Raw genomic sequence first — 20,267 nt, 5'->3', positions numbered from 1 at the left:
AAGGATGGTAATCAAGGTAGACAACTGGCTGAGACAGAGGATACGTTTTCCAGTTTTCTACCTGTTGAAACTGGGGATTATGGGAATTGGAGTTCTAAGGTGTTCACACACACACACACACACACACACACACACACACACATTTTGGCTCTTTATGTACTGTTTCTATGTATTTAATGTAAGCTGAGTGTTGGGTTGAGTAGGACAGCCAATTTTAAACATTTTTGAATAAGATCACAAATTTCTGAAAGCCTTTACTTCAGGGTTTAGTTCATTACCTAAAATGTCAAGTATATCTTTTCTCTCAGCTAATCACAATGAGGACAAACCCAGATGCAGCCACCCAGAACCGACGGCTGAAGTTCACCCAGAATCAGAAGAAGGAAGATTCTAAGACATCTACCTCAGTCACCAGTGTAAACCAGGCCAACACGTCCCGCCTGGACGGCCTGCAGGCGGATAACCATCGCCTCAGGATGAGGATCACAGAGGTAGATGACACACGCCAGCCCAACTGCGGCTCCATGGACATGGGCCTCTGGTCCGTTGCTGAAGTAGTGCCGTTAACGCTCTTAATGTGGAATGCTTTCTGTGTTTGTGTAGTTGGATAAGGAGTTAGAGGAGGTGACCATGCAGCTTCAGGACACTCCGGAGAAGACCCCCTACATCAAGCAGAACCACTACCAGGACAACAATATCCTGAGCATACGCAACTTTACAGACAGCAAAGGTGGGGGGGTTGGGTGGGGTGAAGGGGGGGGGGGGGGGATGGTGCTGATCTAATGTGATCCACATGACATATATGTTTGTCACAGACCATTTGATCAGATGGTGACTGATGTCATAGTGAGACATTTATTTCTTCTCTTAGTGTGAGAGAGAAGACGAGCCTGTGTTGCCAGGTGCAATACAAATAACACATTTCCAATACCATAAGCATCTCTGTTGATATGGTTTCAGTCTCTGACTGAGTTTTTTCTTTTTTCTCCTGAAACTACCTTTACATGGATTTAAAAAGGGGAAATTACCTAACATAAGTGACTGAAAAACTTTGGGGTGATATTTGAAGTTGTATTTTAACACTGGTTTGCTGTAGATGGTGAGAAGTCTCTTCTGAAGAATCATTTGGAGCAGAAGCCCCAAGCACAGTGGGGATCTGTGGATCCATCTCGAATAAACAGAGGCCCCCTAGAGGACATCAACTCACCAGAACAGTGAGTGGTTTGGCACCTTCATTCACTCTGACACAAGGTTACACTCCAAAATAATACCTTCATTTTGGAATGTTTTGATATGATTAGAGAGGGACAAAGGGCCTTTATGCTGAGATTAACCCTGAGGGTGAGTGAAAGAGGGAGGAGACAAAGACCTCACATATGCTGTGATGTACAACAGGCAATGAAGCAGTGAGGCCTGAAAACAGGCAGGACAACAGGCGAGGAATACTCATAGTATAGGAATACTCATGGGAGAGGAATACTCATAGGAGAGGAATACTCATAGGAGAGGAATACTCATGGGAGAGGAATACTCGTAGGAGAGGAATACTCATAGGAGAGGAATACTCATAGGAGAGGAATACTCATGGGAGAGGAATACTCATAGTAGAGGAATACTCATGGGAGATGAATACTCGTAGTAGAGGAATACTCGTAGGAGAGGAAGAGCACTTAGTTTTAACAAATTATTATAAAGAGTGTACAGTCCTATTTCTCAGAGCTATCTTTAATGGTGTGTTAATTACAGATTCCTAACAGAGAAGTCAGGCAGGTATTACGAGCTATCTTCAAGGACACTGTTAAGTGTTTCAGATACCCTTAGATATGTAATCTGATTCGCAGTAGCTACTGTCTGAGGCCTGCAGCAGAACTCCAGATCCACATCTGATATACATCAGACATACAGCAGCTACACATCAGATACACATCAGATACACATCGGATACATATCAGATACACATCAGATACATAGCACATGCTGAGCAGGTACACAGCAATTTATGTGTAGAAAGCAGAAGGTCTTATGTTGAACAGTATTGCTGTGTGTCAAGGCCTGGTTGTGGCTCACTGCTCACACACAGGGGTCTCTGGGGTTTCATTGGGGTTTTAAGTGACTTGACCCCATGTTTGAATGGTAGTTTGTAGTGAAATGAGACCTAAGAGAGACAAAGTCACGCCCGGTCAGCACCCAGCCAAAAATCCACTCATTGGAGCAGGAGGGAAATACTCATTGGAAAGGAAGAGTAGGAGAAATATACTCATTGTAGAGGAAGAGCGGGAGAGGAATACTCATAGGAGAGGAATACTCACATGAGAGCAATACTCATAGGAGAGGAAGAAAAGTAGAGCAATATTCATAGGAGAGGAAGAACAGGAGAGGAACTTTCATTGTGGAGGAAGAGTGGTAGAGGAATACTCAAAGGAGAGGAATACTCACAGGAGAGCAATACTTTTCCCAATGCCCATGCATGTTTGCTCTGAGTCCGAGGGAGCAGACTCAGTTCTCACGTTTTCATCAACATGCCACCGTACTCTTATTGGCTTTCATGTTGTTGATGCCAAATTCTGACCCTACCATTCGAATGTCGCAGCAGAAATTGAGACTCATCAGACCAGGCAATGTTTTTCCAATCTTCTATTGTCTAATTTTGGTGAACCTGTGTGAATTGTCGCCTCAATTTCCTGTTCTTAGCTGACAGGAGTGGCACCCAGTGTGGTCGACGTGTTGTGTGTTCAGAGATGCTCTTCTGCATGCCCCGGTTGTAACGACTGGTTATTTGAGTTACTATCAGCTCGAACCAGTCTGACTATTCTCCTCTAACCTCTGGCATCAACAAGGCATTTGCGCCCACAGAACTGCCACTCGCTGGATATATTCTCTTTTATGGACCATTCTCTGTAAACCATAGAGATGGTTGTGCGTGAAAATCCCAGTACATCAGCAGTTTCTGAAATACTTAGACCAGACTGTCTGGCACCAACAACCATACCATATTCAAAGTCACTTAAATCACCTTTTTTCCCCATTCTGATGCTCGGTTTGAACTGATGCATCGTCTTGGCCATGTCTCCATGCCTAAATGCATTGAGTTACTGCCATGTCATTGGCTGATTCGACAATTGCGTTAATAAGCAGTTGAACAGGTGTGCTTATTAAGTTGGCCAGTGAGTGTATATGTATATAAACACATTCCTTTAAATGCATCATGAATCCCTACTGATAAAGACCCAATATAATCCATTGGCCAGTGACTTTTGACCAATCAGGGAAAAAGCAACAGTAAGAATGAATATTTGCAAGCGTCTGCTCTGTTTCTGCTGATCAGAGCAAGACTCCAAACTAGCAATCCTCCGAGACCCAGGACAGGGCAGCAGTCGGCAAGCATGGGGTCCAGTTGCAACCACATCAACCGATAAATCAACATAGAGATATCCAAGTCTGCATGAGTAATAACTCTTCAGCAAAACCTTAAAAAACAACGTACTAAAAGCCCCTCTAAAGTAGAACACTATTAAATAGTGATGGATGAAACACAGTCCTACAAGACGAAACTTGCCCTACTTTCTTTATGTTTTGCCTAGTTTTCATTAAAATTCAAGAGATTGCACATGCATAAAGATGAGCGCAGCCATTCAACCTCACCAAATCTCCAAGGAACGGTGGAAGCGTCAACACGTAATTCAATCGCTTTACTTACAGAAATGCCAGTCTTAAAGTCTGCTGGAAAAAGTGTGTGTGGGTGTGTGTGCCTTTTCATTTATGCAACTGGTATTTAGATTATGTAATTGATTTGAAAGCATGTCACACTGTTGGGGTCCAGAGCGGGGACGTGCACTGGGCTCAGACAGGAAGCCTGCTTTATGTGGGGACGTGGAGATCAGGGAACCCGCAGGGCCGTGGGCAGGGCAGGAGAAGGCGGCTTATGCCCCCCTGCGGGGTGTGTGGGGGGCTCGTTGAAGAACACCGTTGGCTGTATTTATTTTACATTTGGAGCAATGCTGCTCACTGAAGTTTAAAAGCTGTAATTTGTCTCCCTCCTGCACAAAGACAAGTTCACATTTTTGTAAATATAATCAACATACATTATGATCCAGTGCAAGAAAGACAATGGGAAAAATGATTTAAATTACATAGATATTGCAAAAGTAGTTGTTTTCATTTTTAACTATATTGCAACATAATGGCTGTTATTTTTTTAACAATTGGTTGTCCTCAAACCAGACAACCAGATGTAACACTGCAATTACCTAATCCGAATATTTGTCTAAATTTGTTGTTATGGTTGGTGTTCCTGAGGTGTCTGTGCGTTGCGATGTCCCTGACTCTGGTGTGCCTCAGCGGTGATGTCCCTGTGTCCTCTGTGTCCACAGCATACAGCGCAGGCTCTCATTGCAGCTGCCTATTCTGCACCATGCCTATTTACCCTCCATAGGAGGGGTGGACGCCAGCTGCAGCCCCAGCAGTAGCCCCGCCTCCAGCCCCCGCCACAGACACATGCCCCCCTCCTACAGGGTCATGGTCTCTGGCCTGTGAGTCCTACACCCAGTCCGCACTCTGAGGAAGAGATCTCCGCTTGTCTCCAACAGACTGAGCCGCATCAGCAATTAACGGAAGTGTTGTGAGTGACCCTGGGGGTGGTCCTACTTGTCATACATCCATGACCCCACCAACACCCCCACCCCAAGCCCCCCTCCCACCACACCATCTATGTCTAAGTCAGAGCGGAACGGAGCCTCCGGCTGTGAGAGGGGGAGACGGATATCCTAGCACACCCACGGTGCCCACCAAGACACCCCCCCCACCACCACCACCACCACCACCGTCACTCCCCTGTGCAGACAGCAGAGAGAAGCACCCGAGGACTCCGGCTGTGGTCTGGCCTTATCTGCTACAGAGGGTCTTTCTCCAAACATCCTTTGTTTTTGTTAAACGTGTGGACCCACTGTCAGACTTCAGTACCTGCTGGGCTCCATGACAACGGCGATCCAGGCCTTGACCTGGACCTCATCCTGTTCCCCACGCTAGCGGTCATGTAAATACCATGCTCCATTTCAAAGCAAAGCTCTCAACACGCTGTGAAATGAATTACTTGGGTTGTAGGATTCGGATAAGGTTGGGCACTCCAGAAAATAGCCTCTTAAAACTTAAGAAAGTGACTGTTGACAAAACAGAAAAGACACTTCAAAGTTGTTCTGACTTTACTGGCGCTATGTAAGTGGACACTCATGGTGTGGATAATGAGGTAATTGTAATTTCTGCTAACAAGCAAATGTCACACAGCACCAGAAGCGAGTTCTTGTGCGTGAAGAGAAATTCATTGCTGATTTATTACAATGCTAGATTTGCACCATATAGATTTTCCTTATAAAATTACATTAAAAATCAGACCAACCCCATCTGAACACATGGTAAAATTGCTACACAGACTTTTGCTTCAAAACAGCTAAGTTTGATAAATGCAAGGATACTCAGTACAAGAAGAGAGACCTTAGAACAGAGAGAACCTCTGTAAAACTGTGTGTGAGCTCACACACTCACGAGAACAAACATGGAAGTGAAGGAGCATTACGATCAGACAAGAGTAGGTGAGGTCCAGACAGCCCGTCTTCCATTGTAACTTGTGGGCCTTCTCTTATTGAGACTGTGGTCCAACACGAGTGTTGGTTGGACAGATCGCTCCTCTGAAGCCTGAGTGGTTGTCCTTGACTGTGAAAGGACTTTGGCGCGGAAACACATCTCTGCCATGTACACCCAGCAGCTCCAAACACAAGAGACCCGGTAAGAGGTTTGATGGTGTTTATTGAAAGCAAAAAAACCCAACCAAAAACCAAAAAACAAACACGAAAAAAACCCAAAATGTGTCTTTGTAGAAAGCCCGCTTGTTAAAACAGGGTGGGTCCAGACTGCTGGAAAGATGAAACACATGGGGAAAACAGCAGTTAGAGATTTACAGCATAATATTGGGACGTATCTACTTTCAGCAGATTAAAGTGGTCAGCTGAGTGAAAGATCACTTTGGCCCTTGAGTTAGGGGGTTTTGTTTGTTTGTTTTTTTCCTTTTTCAAGTTTTGCTCAGAGTAAACATCTTGCGAATCTTGTTGTAGCTTGAGCCAAAAGGGACTTGAGTGGAGAGTGTGCCGTCAGCTGCACGTTGTTCGCTCACACTGAGGACTAAATCACAGCCTTGACGTCCAGGAGGGCTTTCGCACCCGTCCCTAAGTGGCACTGGGAAACATGTCACCTGGCACTTAGCAACAGTGAACATACCTCATCGTTGCTATAGAAATGTAACTCTGTGCTGTGAACTTTGCACAAATGTCTCACAGATATATGGAGAATAGGCATATAGCTGTTGTCATACGATTTTTTTTTTTTTTGTAATCCTATACCGAGACAATTCAAGGAATTGTATTCAGAAAACAAAACGTTGGAATAAGCTAAGTACCATCCATTGGGAGAACATTTTCCTTTCTGCAGATATCTCACTATTGGTGTCTTGGCTTTCCGTTTTGTCCATTTTGTTGAATGCTGTGCCTGTCATGCACTTGGAGCCTGAAGGACGTTGTGGAATTTGTGCTGAACAGCAAAGAAATACACCTGTAACTGTATGACGAAGGATGATGCATCATGGGTTTCTTTCACAGATTCGGTTTACTGCCTTCAGTGTTCAAAGGTCAAAATTACTAGAAACGTAAGCTCTATGGTTTTTTTGTTCAGATAATATCCAAGCAGAACATATGCTAACAGTCCAAAACAAATCACAGTGAAAAATACCTTTAAACACCTTTATGGCAAACCATAATGCCAAGGCCCCTTGGCCTTCACCAGTCTGTTTGGTAACCATGATCTACAGGACTCTTTGTTGTCCTCAAGAGATTCATTATCATATTTGCTTATATGACATTTGAAAGTACTGCCAAAATCACTATTTAGATTTGTTCAAATACTTTATCAAGGAGGCATGAAATGAACACAAGTCTCACGTGAAATCGCCAAACGTAAGGAGTGAAAATGTCACCTTTTCCTTTTTGTTCATTTGGTATACCACATACTTGTACACTGGAATAGACTTCGTTTGGGTAGTAGTTTCCACAATTTCAAGCCAGTTTTGCTGACAGTACCCACAGTAGTATTGTACACCTACAACATGCAGACAGAAATAGACACACGATGCCTAGAATACCTACAGCATCTGAGCATAGGATCTGTTTTCATGACTAATGGTTAAATATCAAGAGAAATTGGATTCTAGATTAGCAACCCAGTTCCGGTTCCTTGGTGTATACTGGCTAAAGCTAAGAAGGCTGATGGTACATGTCAAAGGCCTATCAAAGCTTCCGTGAGTTCTCGGCACAAGCAAGGTTAATCGCTGGCTTTTAGAAGAGGCCACAAATTGGGATACCTGGACTGCTTTATTCTTCTGTTATCCACATTTTCAAGAAGTCCGAAAGTTCACTGAAACAGATGTCATGAAAGGGCTCACTGATATTCACCTGACAAATTCCTAAGTCATCCTCACCGTTTTTGCAGGGTAAAACCTTTGGAGCTATTTATGCTGAAGTGCTATGCTAAGAATGTCTGGTTTTCAGCACCATAAACACATTTTCATTGTAGAACTATAGCACAGCAGAAGGCAAAGAAAGACACAGTCCCTGCTGGGCTAACCTAGCCAGATGCCTCCAAATATGAACATGAACTTCAGCAGAGAGAAGGACTGGTATTCAAGTTAAAATCCCCTTAACTTCAGAATCTGTTCATTCTAATACAGGAAATGCTGAAGGGTATTTTGTAGCGGATGGTTTTTTTTCCCTCCTTTGTAACAGAAGATAAAACTCAAGGAAGATTTAATATTAAATGATCCTTTCTCCATGTCACCAATAACTCCTCATTATTTTTAATTAGCCATGGTTATTATTGGTTGGTGCAAATATGATTAAGTGTAAGCTCTGTTCCTATAGTCTTAGGATGTATCCAATAAGATTCAACATTTCTCATCTGAATCAAGTCAGACTATACATCCACATTTTACAGTAAATAGTCGAGTCATGCAAGTGCAGGTTATTGGGCAGAGACTTGTGTGATTTACGTGTACCTGTAAGCCACAGTGTTGCAAAATGCAACATTACCCCAGCATAATTATCACAGTATTTTGCATCAGTGGTGATGAATAAAAAGAGATGATGATGCATTATGAAGGGGTTTGATTATAATGATTATATTAGATTATAATTAGTGGAAGGGCCGCAATATGTTTAGACCTGATTTTCTAATCTACATTTTTGTCACTTCCATACATAATATTCTATGCACATATTGTAAAATTTATTTTCCAAATGATTCTTACTAAATTCTAACAAATGCACAACATAGCATTTATGAAAGTGGCAATAATATAATATAATAATTAGCTAGAAGCTGTCTGGACAGATATGTTTGTTACCCTGAAAAGGAGTGTGAAAGCAAACTCAAGGTCAACATCTGGTGTCCCAGACTGGGCGTGTGAAGACTGCAGGCAGAATGTCCCGAACACTAGCAGAACTGGTTTGCACAGGGGTCACTGGGAAAAAACAACTGATGTTTTTGTTTGAAATAAACTAAAGTATCTTTTGGATCAACTGTGGATAAGAACCCTCTGAATCCAAGACAAACACAATGTCGTTGATCCCTGCAATGACAAAAACTGTGACTTTATCAGTGAAAGACTGACTGGTTGCTCTTTTTTGTTTTAGGAGTGTTACACAACACTCAACACCAAATGTGTCCATGTGTGCTTACAAATGCACATGGATATTCATCCAACGCGCCGTTTACCCACCAACACATGGGTTCAAAAATTGCAGCACGGTATCCGATTTATAGTGTGTTCTTGTTACAGGCAATAAACTCTGGAACCAAGTTAAAAGTGAAAATCTTGGTTGCCCACAAATCTTTTAACTCTGTACAACAGTTACTGGGGCAAACAGACTCACCTTTTTATAAGCCTGCACTATCAGAGGCTTTTTGGGGGGTAACTTAGTGTGTGTCTGTCCAGACCATGTCTAAGAATAAAATGGCCTCTCCAACACTCCAAAAGATCAAAGGACTATTTCTAATGTATATAATGTATACAACACATTTTCTGTAGAGGTATTAATCTATGATAGTGGGGGGACATTACAAATGACAAAAAAATGCCAGAATGTTGACGGTGAGTGTGTATGTCTGTTTGCCACTCTGTGAAAATGTGCTGTCTCAAAGTTTACACATCACTCTTTGGAACTATTTATGATGTGCTGGAAGACATGTTTTGGTTCTGGTTATGTTTTTCACACATTGGTGCCCATGAAGATCAAAAGGATTCATAACTTTTGTCTTTTTTTTTATATCCAGTAATTTTGCCAGTGTACACTTCTGTGCTCCACCACTGTCCTGATAAGTGTGTTTGTACAAGTGCGCGTGCACACACTCATACATATACACACACACACACACACACACACACACAGACACACACAGGAGCTCTTAAAATCAGTGGATGTGCTCATTTCATATTCTTGTACCCTTAAACTGCATGGAAATCATTACATTTTTATTAAATTATTGCAAAAAATGTTTTTAATAATAAAATCATCAAAATAAAAAATTGGTTGTCTTTCTGATTTGAGCTGAAACATCCAGTTGTTTCAATAGATAAAAAATAGAGATCTACTGTTTTACAGTCTAGCATTTGATTCTGCTTCTCACACATACAGGACGAGGATCATGAATCTGTAACGTCCCTCTCTGTACATCATAGCTGATCAATGATTGAGGATGAAGGGGCTTCATGGCAAACAGGGTGCGGTGTGTGGAGCCATCAGGGTTGGGCCGTCTGCTCCATTAAGCCCTCAGATATTTTGCACGTCAGTGGGAGACAGGAGCCTGGATGGTCCCGGCGTGGACGGGCCCCGGCTGGGCAGTCCCTGACCCGGCAGGTTCTGTATCATTCTGAGGATCCATATGAACTCATGCACTTCAGCCTTAAACAGCTTTAAAGCTGTTTTTTTGTGCTTTGTTTATTTTGTGGGTGCAAGCTTGCCGAATCATTCCCTTCAAAAAGAGAGAAGCTTTTTTTTGTAGAAAAGAGTTTATTATGATACAATCCATTTAGTTGGTTTATATTCAACATTAAATAATTTACTCAACCCACTGTGGACAGTGTGGGTGGTGTAGCATAAGGCAGAGGGTCGTCAGCTGCTACAGGGCCAGGCTGTGGATGTTGAAGATTTTGAGGGCGTGGTCAGCTCCAACACTGGCCAGTTGAAGCCAGGCGTGGTGGGGGTTCTCGCTCTGCCATTCGTCCCCGTCCGGCTGTCCCGCCCGCCCGGCCCGGGGCCTCCAGCGGAGACGCTTCACCATCAGTGTGTGGCTCTGGCTGTGGAGCAGGACCAGTCAAGGAAAGCAGCGTGGAGGGACTAACACGATTCAGACCCTCCGCCCTGCCTCTCTGCTTATCTTCACTCCTCCCAGCCCTGACTTATGGTCAAACACCTTTTACTACCATCTCCTTTGTTTCCGCTCACACAGAACCTTGCAGAGCAGATATATCTACATGTAAAACATAGACGTGCACGCACACACCCACAAATCCACATAAATGCAAGCACAGAGAAAATTTTACCTTACCAAAACTGTCAACACACAAAAAAAAAGCATTTTCATTGTTCACTGCTCCGTCTTTAAAAAAATATTTTAAAAAACCTGAACAATTAAAGATTAAAAAAAGCTTTGACAGAGGTTCTACACGTAATGCCTGAATAAGCAGAGGCAGAGGGTTGACGTACGCAGTGTGACCAGAGACCAGTGTGAGAGAAAAGGCAGAGTGGTGGGAAGCCAAGTTACAGGCTGGGCCCTTGCTGGGGCCTCCTCGGTGGGCCCAGCCCAGCCCAGCACAGGGGACTCTCACACAGCCCCGGCTGCTGCCAGCCACTGGTGGTCAGCCCAGAGTCGGCTGGAGCAGCCTGCATAGCTGCAGGCCACTTTGACTCCCGTGAGAGCCATGTAATTAGACCAGACACTAGCAAAGCTGTTAGCAGACCAAGCAAAAGCACATGTAATTGGATCAAATAGGTTTTGTGGAAAGTGCTAGAGGCCCTGGGATCTCGCGGCCCGGTCCAGGCCGGGGCCCAGGGTGCACAGCGCCCGGTGTGTGGAGCCCGGCACACAGAGGCCAGCGCGCTGAGCCCGGCACAGTAAAGGATACGAGGGATCGCTCTCAACACATTTGCTCCAGTCTGATCCGGAAGACAGGTCCTGATCCGGCCGCCATTTATACAGGAGGATCCGCCCAGACTCCAGACCCACCGCCAAGAGGTAGCTAGAAAACCAGCAAACATGCAGCACTTTAGAAACAAAACAGACACAATACATGCAACTCATTGGTTGCTGTCTACAGACAGGAATACTTCAGGATTATCTGAAGTATTAAAGATAGATATGGAAGTGAATGAAGAATTCTGCTTGGTCACACAAGAAGCCAGAACAGCAGCCATTTTGAATGACAAGGTTAAGATGTTGTTGTCTGCCTTATACCATCTGTCTGAGAGGAGAAGAGGGCAGAAGGTCACGGCAGTAGCAGAGTCCCCCACGTCCAGGATGGAGGATCGGGGACGATACGGTCCGCCCTTGTCCTCAACACCACCGTCACATCCGCCCCAGATTATTACCTAGCGCCACAGGCGAGGAGGCAAAGGAAATGTCAGATCTGAACTCGCAGCCCTGCGTGGTGCAGTTCTGGCGAATAGTGTACATCACCTTCTTATCGCGACTCGACGTCACAAAGTACTTATTGTCAAAGCTCCAGTCACATGACCAGATGATGCGGGTGTGCACCGCCGTGTCCTTAGTGGTGTGTGCGTGGAGGGAGAAGCAGGACTCTGGAACAGACAAGCGCATCAAACGCATCATAAATCACTCCCCCGTCTCGCCGCTCTGCGACAGGGTCACTGCTTTGTGCCTCCTCCGAAGAGCAGTGTCGTCGAAGGCTGCTTGTTGGTATGCTGGTGAGCTAGGCTGTGGATCTCCTTGAGAGGTTGCTGCCGTGTAGCTACGCTGTGGGCGTGCGCTGATCGACGGTGCGGGCCAGCGTGACTGACTTAGCCAGGTCGTCACGCCCCGGCAACACCAGCTCACAGCAGCCAATAACAAGGCTGAATGTAGCGGAGGCAATGTCACGTTCTCACACACCCGGACTCATAGACACAGTCCCACCCACCCACCCACACACACCCACACACACCCACACACACCCACACACACCCACACACACACACCCACACACACACACCCACACACACACACCCACACACACACACACACACACACGCCCAACTATTTATTTAAGCGCAAGCAGCCCAGACCATACGGCCTCTGTTCAGTGAATGTTAACTCATTAGCCTGTAGGTGTGTACGGGTGTAGGTGTGTACAGATGTAGGGGTGTACGGGTGTAGGGGTGTACGGGTGTAGGTGTGTACGGGTGTAGGTGTGTACGGATTTTCAACACTGTGAAAAACCTTACCCGAAGAGTCCGGGCCGGGGTCGTCACGTCTCCACAGCGACCAGGTGCGGTCACGGGACACGGCGAGGAGCTGGCGTCCGTCGGGGGAGAAGGCCATCTGAGTGACGGTCAGAGCGTGGCAGGCCAGCGCCTGCAGCTGCTTCCAGGAGGTGGCGCTCCAGAGCAGGATGGCCGCGTGCTCCGCTTTGGACGCCTGCGGGCGACAGAAGGCAGGTGGCAGCGGGCCAGGGCGTGGCGGGTCGGTTCTCGCCCGCTGCGTTCACAAACAGGGCACCCCGAGCACACGGCGCTTCTCACGCTCACCGGATCCACTGTGATCTACCACCTTTAAAGTGGACGGGACTAAATCAGAAGGTGATCAACTCCCATGAACCATGCTTCCTCTTTACTCCCTCGGTGGTCTCCAGCCGCCCTGCCGCCGCGTGACCCCGCCCACTCGGCCGTGGCAGCGTGACCCCGCCCACTCGGCCGTGGCAGCGTGACGCCGCCCACTCGGCCGCGGCAGCGTGACGCCGCCCACTCGGCCGCGGCAGTGTGACCCCGCCCACTCGGCCACGGGAGACAGCAGCCGGGGAGAGACCGCCCTGCCCGACCTGCGGCGGCCCTTAATGCGGCTCGTTAGTGCAGCGAGACGAGGGGCTGCCTGACAACAGCTCGGCGCCGTCCCCGCGGAGAGCGTCGGCTGAGGGGGAAGTGTGAGAAAATATTTGGTAGAATTTAGGCTTAATTTACGCTAAGTGCCCACTTTTGTGAAAATCTCTCACGACACGCGAGTCCTGCTTGCCAGGAATCCAGGTTTCTCCGAGAGCATGTCGCGCTCCGCATCGGTGATGGAGCCTCCTCTTCTGGAGAGGCAATCACTCCTGAGCACCGTGACTAACACAGAGCAGCGTCTCAGGAACGGGGTAGAGAAATAGGTGGGGAGTCCATTCATCCAGGGCAGGCTGCAAATGTGCAGACCGGCTCTGAAAGTGAACCTGTTTATCCGATACGCAAGAAAGACATAAACCCCTTAATCAACCCAATTATTTTCTCACGAACAGAAACGTGGGGATTTAGGCAGCTGCAGGAAAAGGGCGCCGTGTGAATGTAGTTCCCACAGACCCCCATGAGCTAATTAAATACTCGTGGCTTGTAGAGTTGACACTACCTTACATGCGGAGGCCACCACCGTCCCTGCTGCGTCCGACGCCAAGCAGAACACCTCGAAGCCATGACCATACCTAGAGAGAGAGAGAGAGAGAGAGAGAGTGAGAGTGAGAGAGAGAGAGAGAGAGAGAGAGAGAGAGAGAGAGAGAGAGAGAGAGAGAGAGAGAGAGAGAGAGAGAGAGAGAGAGAGAGAGAGAGAGAGAGAGAATGTTAATGGAGGTTCTGCTGTCACTTCTGTCTCCCGAACAAAACTGCTGCACCCAGGCCATTTGCCTGTCCGGGGGGGGGGGGGGGGGGGGGGGGGCACCAGCCGGCGCCTCGCTGTGAGGGGCAGGGTGGCACTCACCACGGCACCCATTACACCAGCTGCCGAGTCATTCCAGAGCGGGAATTACACCAGCCCAGAAAGCGGCGCAGACGAAGATACAATTGCTAGCTACAACTGCTAGCTACAGCAGACGCAACCCAGCCAAGGCGAACCCTCGGCTCCCCGGACGACTCGACCCAGCCGAAAGGCCCACGGAACCTAAATGAGCCACGAGGAGGTAGCTACTAATTACATCACTTAACAAACATAATTTTATTTATTTTATATCATTCTGAGAAAAATATCTGCATAATGTGAAAACCCTTCTATAAATACCCTGTTGATATAAATCTAATTAATCGCTTCAAGATTTGATTTAGCATAGCTGATTAGGAGAACTGCAATACTGCACTGGCTAGTCAACCTGCCTCTGTGCACACCAGTAATGCAACAGGCTAGTGTCGATTCCTTCTGCGAGAGATAATGTCTATTCTAATGCCCATTCCTCCTGTAAGCCACTGTGCTCTCTCCGTTTACCCCCACACGAGACCTCAAACCAAGGAGCAAACTCAGGGAACAAATGGGGCCAATTTTGTGATGACAGAAGCTGCATTGGAATTAAAGCAGGAATGTGGGACTTTTCAGGAACCCACTGAGCCAATAACTCCGCGTACTGCATTTTCATTTTCACACGGAGAGACAGAGAGGGGGAAAAACACGTCTCTGTAATAAAGCTGAGCTGAATTTATCTTCCCTACTGTCACGGCAGACAGGGTGAAGGTGCCGGGACCGACCCCACTACTCATCATTTGGGATGGACTCCTGCAGTGCATTAGTACCGCTGGCCAGGCCGCTCCTGGGTGTGAGCACATGGGCAGCACATTCTCCAGCTGGGTCAATAGTGCTAAACAGGCCTCAATGAGAATAGATGACACTCACAGCTTTTGGACCTCCGGCCACAGAGTGTTCTGGAGAAGATGATCCTCTGGTGGAGGCTCTGGGAACACAGACATAGAAACACACATGAATGCACATGCATACACACACACACACACACACACACACACACACACACATGCAAACATGAACGAGTTTGTCTGCATGTCTGTGTCAACACACACTTGTACAGTCACACAGATACAAAAACAAGCATGTACACACACACACACACACACACACACACACACACACACACACACACACTCCCACACACACACACACACAGACACACACACACACATACACACATACACACACTCCAAATATATATTGGGAGAAAAAAGGTAAACACTTTAAGATACATTTTCTCTATTTTCCCCAAACTCATCTATTCAGCATCAAAACAATCTTGCACCAATTACCTCAAAAGCCATTTTCAACAATGAAAGCTTTCTCTGCCATTTTCAATGGCTCTTAGTTTTCAGATTTGCAGCAAATCAAATTTGCTTTCCTTAATGCGAGCTGTGAGACGCCTCTCTCTGTTCACACACGGATACGCGACGTGCCCAATCTGAACCGCCGTGGAGTTGAAAGCTGACTAGTTTTTCTGGATTTGATTCAGTCCTGGCTTGTCATTTCTCTCTTATTATTCCCTTCTTTGTGCCTCCAGAAGGGAAGAAAGAAAAAAGAAAGTAGTGTGTGTGTGTGTGTGTGTGTGTGTGTGTGTGTGTGTGTGTGTGTGTGTGTGTGTGTGTGTGTGTGTGTAAAGCATGGGAGAGAGTGGCATTATTCTGTTAACAACTCTAGAACAGCCTCATTGCACTCCTCATAGCCCAGAGTCATCAATATTTTAACTTTGCAATTATATAAGACTTCTTTCTAATTATGATTTCAGATTAAGGAGCTTTTTCAATCATACTGACAGCATCTGCCTGTTGGCCCGGAGCAGGAGCAGGATAAACCCCTCCTCCCACCATTAACTCCCCCCTTCCTCCTCCTCTTCCTCACACGCACCATTCCAGTAATAACACTCGTCTCCAGAAGCTTTGATTCATGATCCAGTCACTTGGTTGATTCTGGGAAGGCCGTTAATCTCTGGTCACTAACGGAAGCCGTCGTAGCCTCAGCTCCAGGAAGTGGAACAGGACTGACCGGTGGACTGGACACTGAAGTCCCCAGATCTGACCCCTGTCTCAGCAGCGCACTCAAGGCCAAGGCCCTGGCTCTGGATTGTTTCAGTCAGGGATTTACTATGGAGACTGTTGTCCTCATACGTACTGAGCACAGAGAGAAGCATACTCGAGTCTTTCACAACAGGGGGTGCATAAGGACCGGGGGGACCAGCAAAAGGACTGTGTTTCTGTGTCTTTAATACAGAACATCCATCCTTGCTGCAGGTGCAGTGGGTGGATGACTGCGTATACCCGTTAGCTGGAGGGGGTGGAAGGAGGACTCCTTGTATTGGTCAGACACACTGCTGAGATCCGCCCCTTCTTCCTGGGTGCTCTGAGTCACAAGATCACCTGTGGATCGAAAAACAGAAGCTTCAGAGGAGAGAGCCTCCAATCCTGCTGAACGCTAAAGCGAGCAGCGCCACGTGGGCGCGCTAAGCAGACCAGAACCGCAGGAAGAACCAAGAGCAGGTACCCTGAAACACAGCCTTGTTGGAGAGGCCCAGGGCAGGCGTGCTGGCTCCTTCCGGCAGCCGTGATGTGTCCTGACACCACAGAGACACAAACATCACAAAGACACATCACATTCAGATTTGGCCACTTAGCCATAACGCATGGTCACAACTGCACTCGTTACTTTAATGACTACTGTGGTGAATTGTTTCCCAACATTTTCGTGATACCAGCGAAACCACAACCATGATCACAGGGAACAGAACACACTGGGTTAAGTACAGTATAAAGAATCTTAATTAGAATCTCATATTTAACTATCGGAGAGACGCATACAGCGACACTCCATACTGAAATACTGAGAGAACGGTGTAATTAATTCAGAACATCCATGTAACATAATTAAGTTTCTAAGAATAGAGGAAAGTGAATTGTGAATTCTCACGTGAGAAGCCATGAGCTGCTCCAGAGGGATGCCCGCTATTCTGGCAAAGTTCTCCACAAAGTTACGTGGAGCCTTGAACACACGCAGCACTTTTTCATCTGCTCCAGAGACCAGCTGGAAGCGCCCCACCAAGGCCACGCACTGCATGTCGTAGCCGTGGATCTGGGGCCTGGAGATCTCGTGCCATGTGGCCTGTACACACGTGCACACATACGCACACGCATACATACAGTGGCACGGACAAACCAGAAATTGGGACATAAAAAGAGCGTCTGCTGTACTTTGTCTCTCTCTTTAATTCTCAAGAGTTATTTCATTCTTTTTAGTTAACCTCTCTTTAATTATTCAAACAGCACTGAGGTTCAATTGTAAACCTGGGAGCAGTCTTTCCTCTTCCAGGTTGTGAAGAGCCGCGTGGTCTGGTCTGAGCCCACGCTGAGGACAAACTCTCCCTGCGGGTCCCAGCTGAGGTCTTGCACGGCGTTGAAGTGTCCCGAAACCGCCACTCCGGGCCTCCATTCCCCCTGCGCAAGACGACTCTCACTTCTCTTTCTGCTGCGTCATGGACTTTCATTTACTTTCTGAAAATGTGACTTTGAGAGGAGTGCGTGAGAACTGGGACCCACCTGCCGGGCCTGCTCTCTGTGCCACAGGTGCAGTGCTCCGTGGAAGGCGTGAGCCAGGATCTGGGAGCCGTCGGGACTCATCTGACAGCCAAGGAATCCCAGCGTGTTGCCTCCCACCTCGCCAACACGTACCTGAAGACCAGCAGTGCTTTTCAGAAACGTGTTCGTCCTTGAATCCCATCCCAGCTGCGTCTCCTGCCTCTAGCCTCCCGCCCGGCATCTCCTCCGTGGCCACTTCCCGGATGGAACATCGATAAACAGTAAAACCTTTTAGGCTTATATCATTTCAAGTGGCCACCTCACAAGGCTGTTTAGAGTCGAGGAACGATCTCGCGGAGGAACGCCATGATGGGTAATCACTTCAAGGCCGTACAGAACGGCTCCGGCTGAGCGTTGAGGGAGCGGAGCAGCGCACGCCGCATGCTGACAGTAACAGGGACCCAGTAAACACACGGTGGCCTGAATGAATCTGCTGGTCACACGAGCCACTACAGCCAGCCACACATCCCGGCCCACGACGGCTGAAGTCTCGAGCTGTTCTCCATCTTAGTTTGGCCATCTATTATTAAACAACGTTACAAATTGAACATGCCGGACTCGAATAAATCAAATGGACAGGCTAAAGCAGAAATTATGCAAAGCAGAAGCTATTAAGGGAACGGGAGAAAAAGAAAGAAAGAAAAACCCTGTTTGCTCCTATCAAATGCGATCATGTGAAGTCGCACGCGGCCACCTCACCTGACATTAAAACAAATGGAGGCCTGGGACTGAATAACAGTGGGCAGAAAATGGCTTTGGTTACATGTCGCATCAGCAGAGGTATAAGCTGAAGCCCCTTGACCTGGCAGGGCAATGAATACTAAAGCGCTCGGCTCATTTTCTCGGAGAAAACTGTACGAGCGGCACAGCAGCGGGGCTTCCGTCTGGGCCGCGTCGAGCTTAATGCTGCTGGAGTGTCTCACGTTAATGGAGGAACCCGGCCGCGCCGAGGCGCAGGCACTAACATCACATAAAACAAGATCATTAGCGCCGATTACCGCGCCGGGGCAACCTAATGCAGGCTGACTGAGATCATTTACATTTGGCAACAATTCCTGGCGTAAAAAAAAAAAAAAGAAAAAAAAAAAGGAGTTCAGTGACGAAACGAGTGGCCGTGAAGACACGGTGTGTGGCTGGGCTTGGGCTGCACAGCTGTAAGGGTGAAGACCAACGAGGACCTTCACCGTGTGACGGTCCACCGCTGCGGCCTGTAAACGCCACCGAACCGACGGAGGACTATTGTCATGCGACGCACGGCGCCGCTCAAAACATGCGCCCTAGGCAGAGAAGCTGTACATCTTTATCATTATTTATATTTAAATTTACCAAGCGCATTTCAGACAGCCGGCTTCAAGTAGTCACAAGGCGCGTGAAATATCGCCTGGAAAAGACAAGGACGCCGGGGCCCTGTGAGATTAACACTTTCACACCTATAGGGGCCAAACACGCGTCATCTGATATCTGCAGCGCTCTCTGGTGCGATTTACCACGAGCAAGGATGCCCTTCACAGGACCGGCCTGCCAACACACATGGCGGAACTAACGACCACCATAAAGTGGGCCTTCCACTTTGAGTGGCACGGGCCTCTGTGAGCCATTGTGCAGGGGCGATGCTACATTAACCGGATTGATTTTGAATTCTGTCCACATTACGGCTCGTAAATCACGCCAGGCCCCTGCAAGCAAAAACGTGTAATCAGTCTTATTTATGGAGGGAACAACAATATGGATCTGTGGCACAATATACATGTCCTATTGCACACCAGAGGGTTTAGAACACATGCCGCCGTATTTCAAGGTGCACGGGAAATAAAAACGGACAGAAGGATGCTACTTTAAAGTCAATAAAGGAACACATGGACTCAGGAACGAGATCAAAACTCATCTAACTACATAATCACAACACTTAAGAGGCATTTAAAAACCACACAATGCTATCGGCTGATTAGCTTGGCGTGCTAAAAACAGGCCCCCTTAGGCGTTTAGTGAGCATGGGCGTAGCCAGGCTCATTGGACTCCACCTCATCACCTCTCTCCACTGCTCCACTGGGGCTGATAAACCATTAGCATGTGGCTGATGGCTCAGGATCGACAGACCCTCGGTGTGGCCGTGCTGAAGATCACAGCGGTGCTAGCAGCCAGCAGGACTTATTAGCAGGGGCCACTTTACACAGCAGTACGTCTGGCCACCCCACTGCTAGTCAGCTCTCCACTAAATTTGGCCAATTAGGCTAATCATTATGGAGGCCGCTCTCCGTTTTAAATGTGTTCATTAGCCACAATGATGCTGGTCACTTGCTGTTTGCGGTCTTTCTCCCAGGCAGCGCTTCAGGACGGGGTAGCCCCACCCAGGTTGGGTTCTGGGAAGCATGAGCGTGGCTCCGGACAGCACACTTATGACGGAGGCTCTAGAGCTAGAGAGGAAAGGACCATGGCCTTTAGCTTTAAAAATCAGTCACAATTTCCCTGGTCCAGTACAGCTTTATGAAACACAGTAGGGCCTGCGAGTTGAGTCTACTGACAAGACCTGAAGAGAAGAGCCCAGAGCAGTAGTTCAGAGAACTGAAATCGCTTCATTAGGCTCCCTCAAAAGTCCTTCTC

General features: G+C 47.3%; 2 protein-coding genes across 2 annotated transcripts in view; one reads left to right on the top strand and one right to left on the bottom strand.

The window, feature by feature from the left end:
* Positions 1-9,564, top strand: part of gabbr2 (gamma-aminobutyric acid (GABA) B receptor, 2) — a 144,216-nt gene extending 134,652 nt beyond the window's left edge. The window contains exons 16-19 of the mRNA XM_077008730.1: positions 309-491; positions 604-730; positions 1,097-1,214; positions 4,371-9,564. Coding sequence (XP_076864845.1) covers positions 309-491; positions 604-730; positions 1,097-1,214; positions 4,371-4,533 — 591 coding nt within the window. The 3' untranslated portion in view covers positions 4,534-9,564. The remainder of the gene's footprint in view (positions 1-308; positions 492-603; positions 731-1,096; positions 1,215-4,370) is intronic.
* Positions 9,565-9,690: 126 nt separating this feature from the next.
* elp2 (elongator acetyltransferase complex subunit 2) overlaps positions 9,691-20,267 on the bottom strand; it is an 18,324-nt gene continuing 7,747 nt past the window's right edge. The window contains exons 11-22 of the mRNA XM_077008731.1: positions 17,628-17,759; positions 17,376-17,525; positions 17,002-17,193; positions 16,579-16,648; positions 16,356-16,454; positions 14,932-14,989; positions 13,687-13,759; positions 12,537-12,729; positions 11,773-11,894; positions 11,551-11,684; positions 11,222-11,335; positions 9,691-10,393 (exon numbers count right to left, since the gene is read on the bottom strand). Coding sequence (XP_076864846.1) covers positions 10,216-10,393; positions 11,222-11,335; positions 11,551-11,684; positions 11,773-11,894; positions 12,537-12,729; positions 13,687-13,759; positions 14,932-14,989; positions 16,356-16,454; positions 16,579-16,648; positions 17,002-17,193; positions 17,376-17,525; positions 17,628-17,759 — 1,515 coding nt within the window. The 3' untranslated portion in view covers positions 9,691-10,215. The remainder of the gene's footprint in view (positions 10,394-11,221; positions 11,336-11,550; positions 11,685-11,772; positions 11,895-12,536; positions 12,730-13,686; positions 13,760-14,931; positions 14,990-16,355; positions 16,455-16,578; positions 16,649-17,001; positions 17,194-17,375; positions 17,526-17,627; positions 17,760-20,267) is intronic.

This window comes from Brachyhypopomus gauderio, chromosome 6 (assembly GCF_052324685.1).
Source record: "Brachyhypopomus gauderio isolate BG-103 chromosome 6, BGAUD_0.2, whole genome shotgun sequence".
NCBI classification, from domain to species: domain Eukaryota; kingdom Metazoa; phylum Chordata; class Actinopteri; order Gymnotiformes; family Hypopomidae; genus Brachyhypopomus; species Brachyhypopomus gauderio.
The sequence above is the reverse complement of the archived record's forward strand: the minus strand, read 5'-3'. Positions and strand labels throughout refer to the sequence as shown.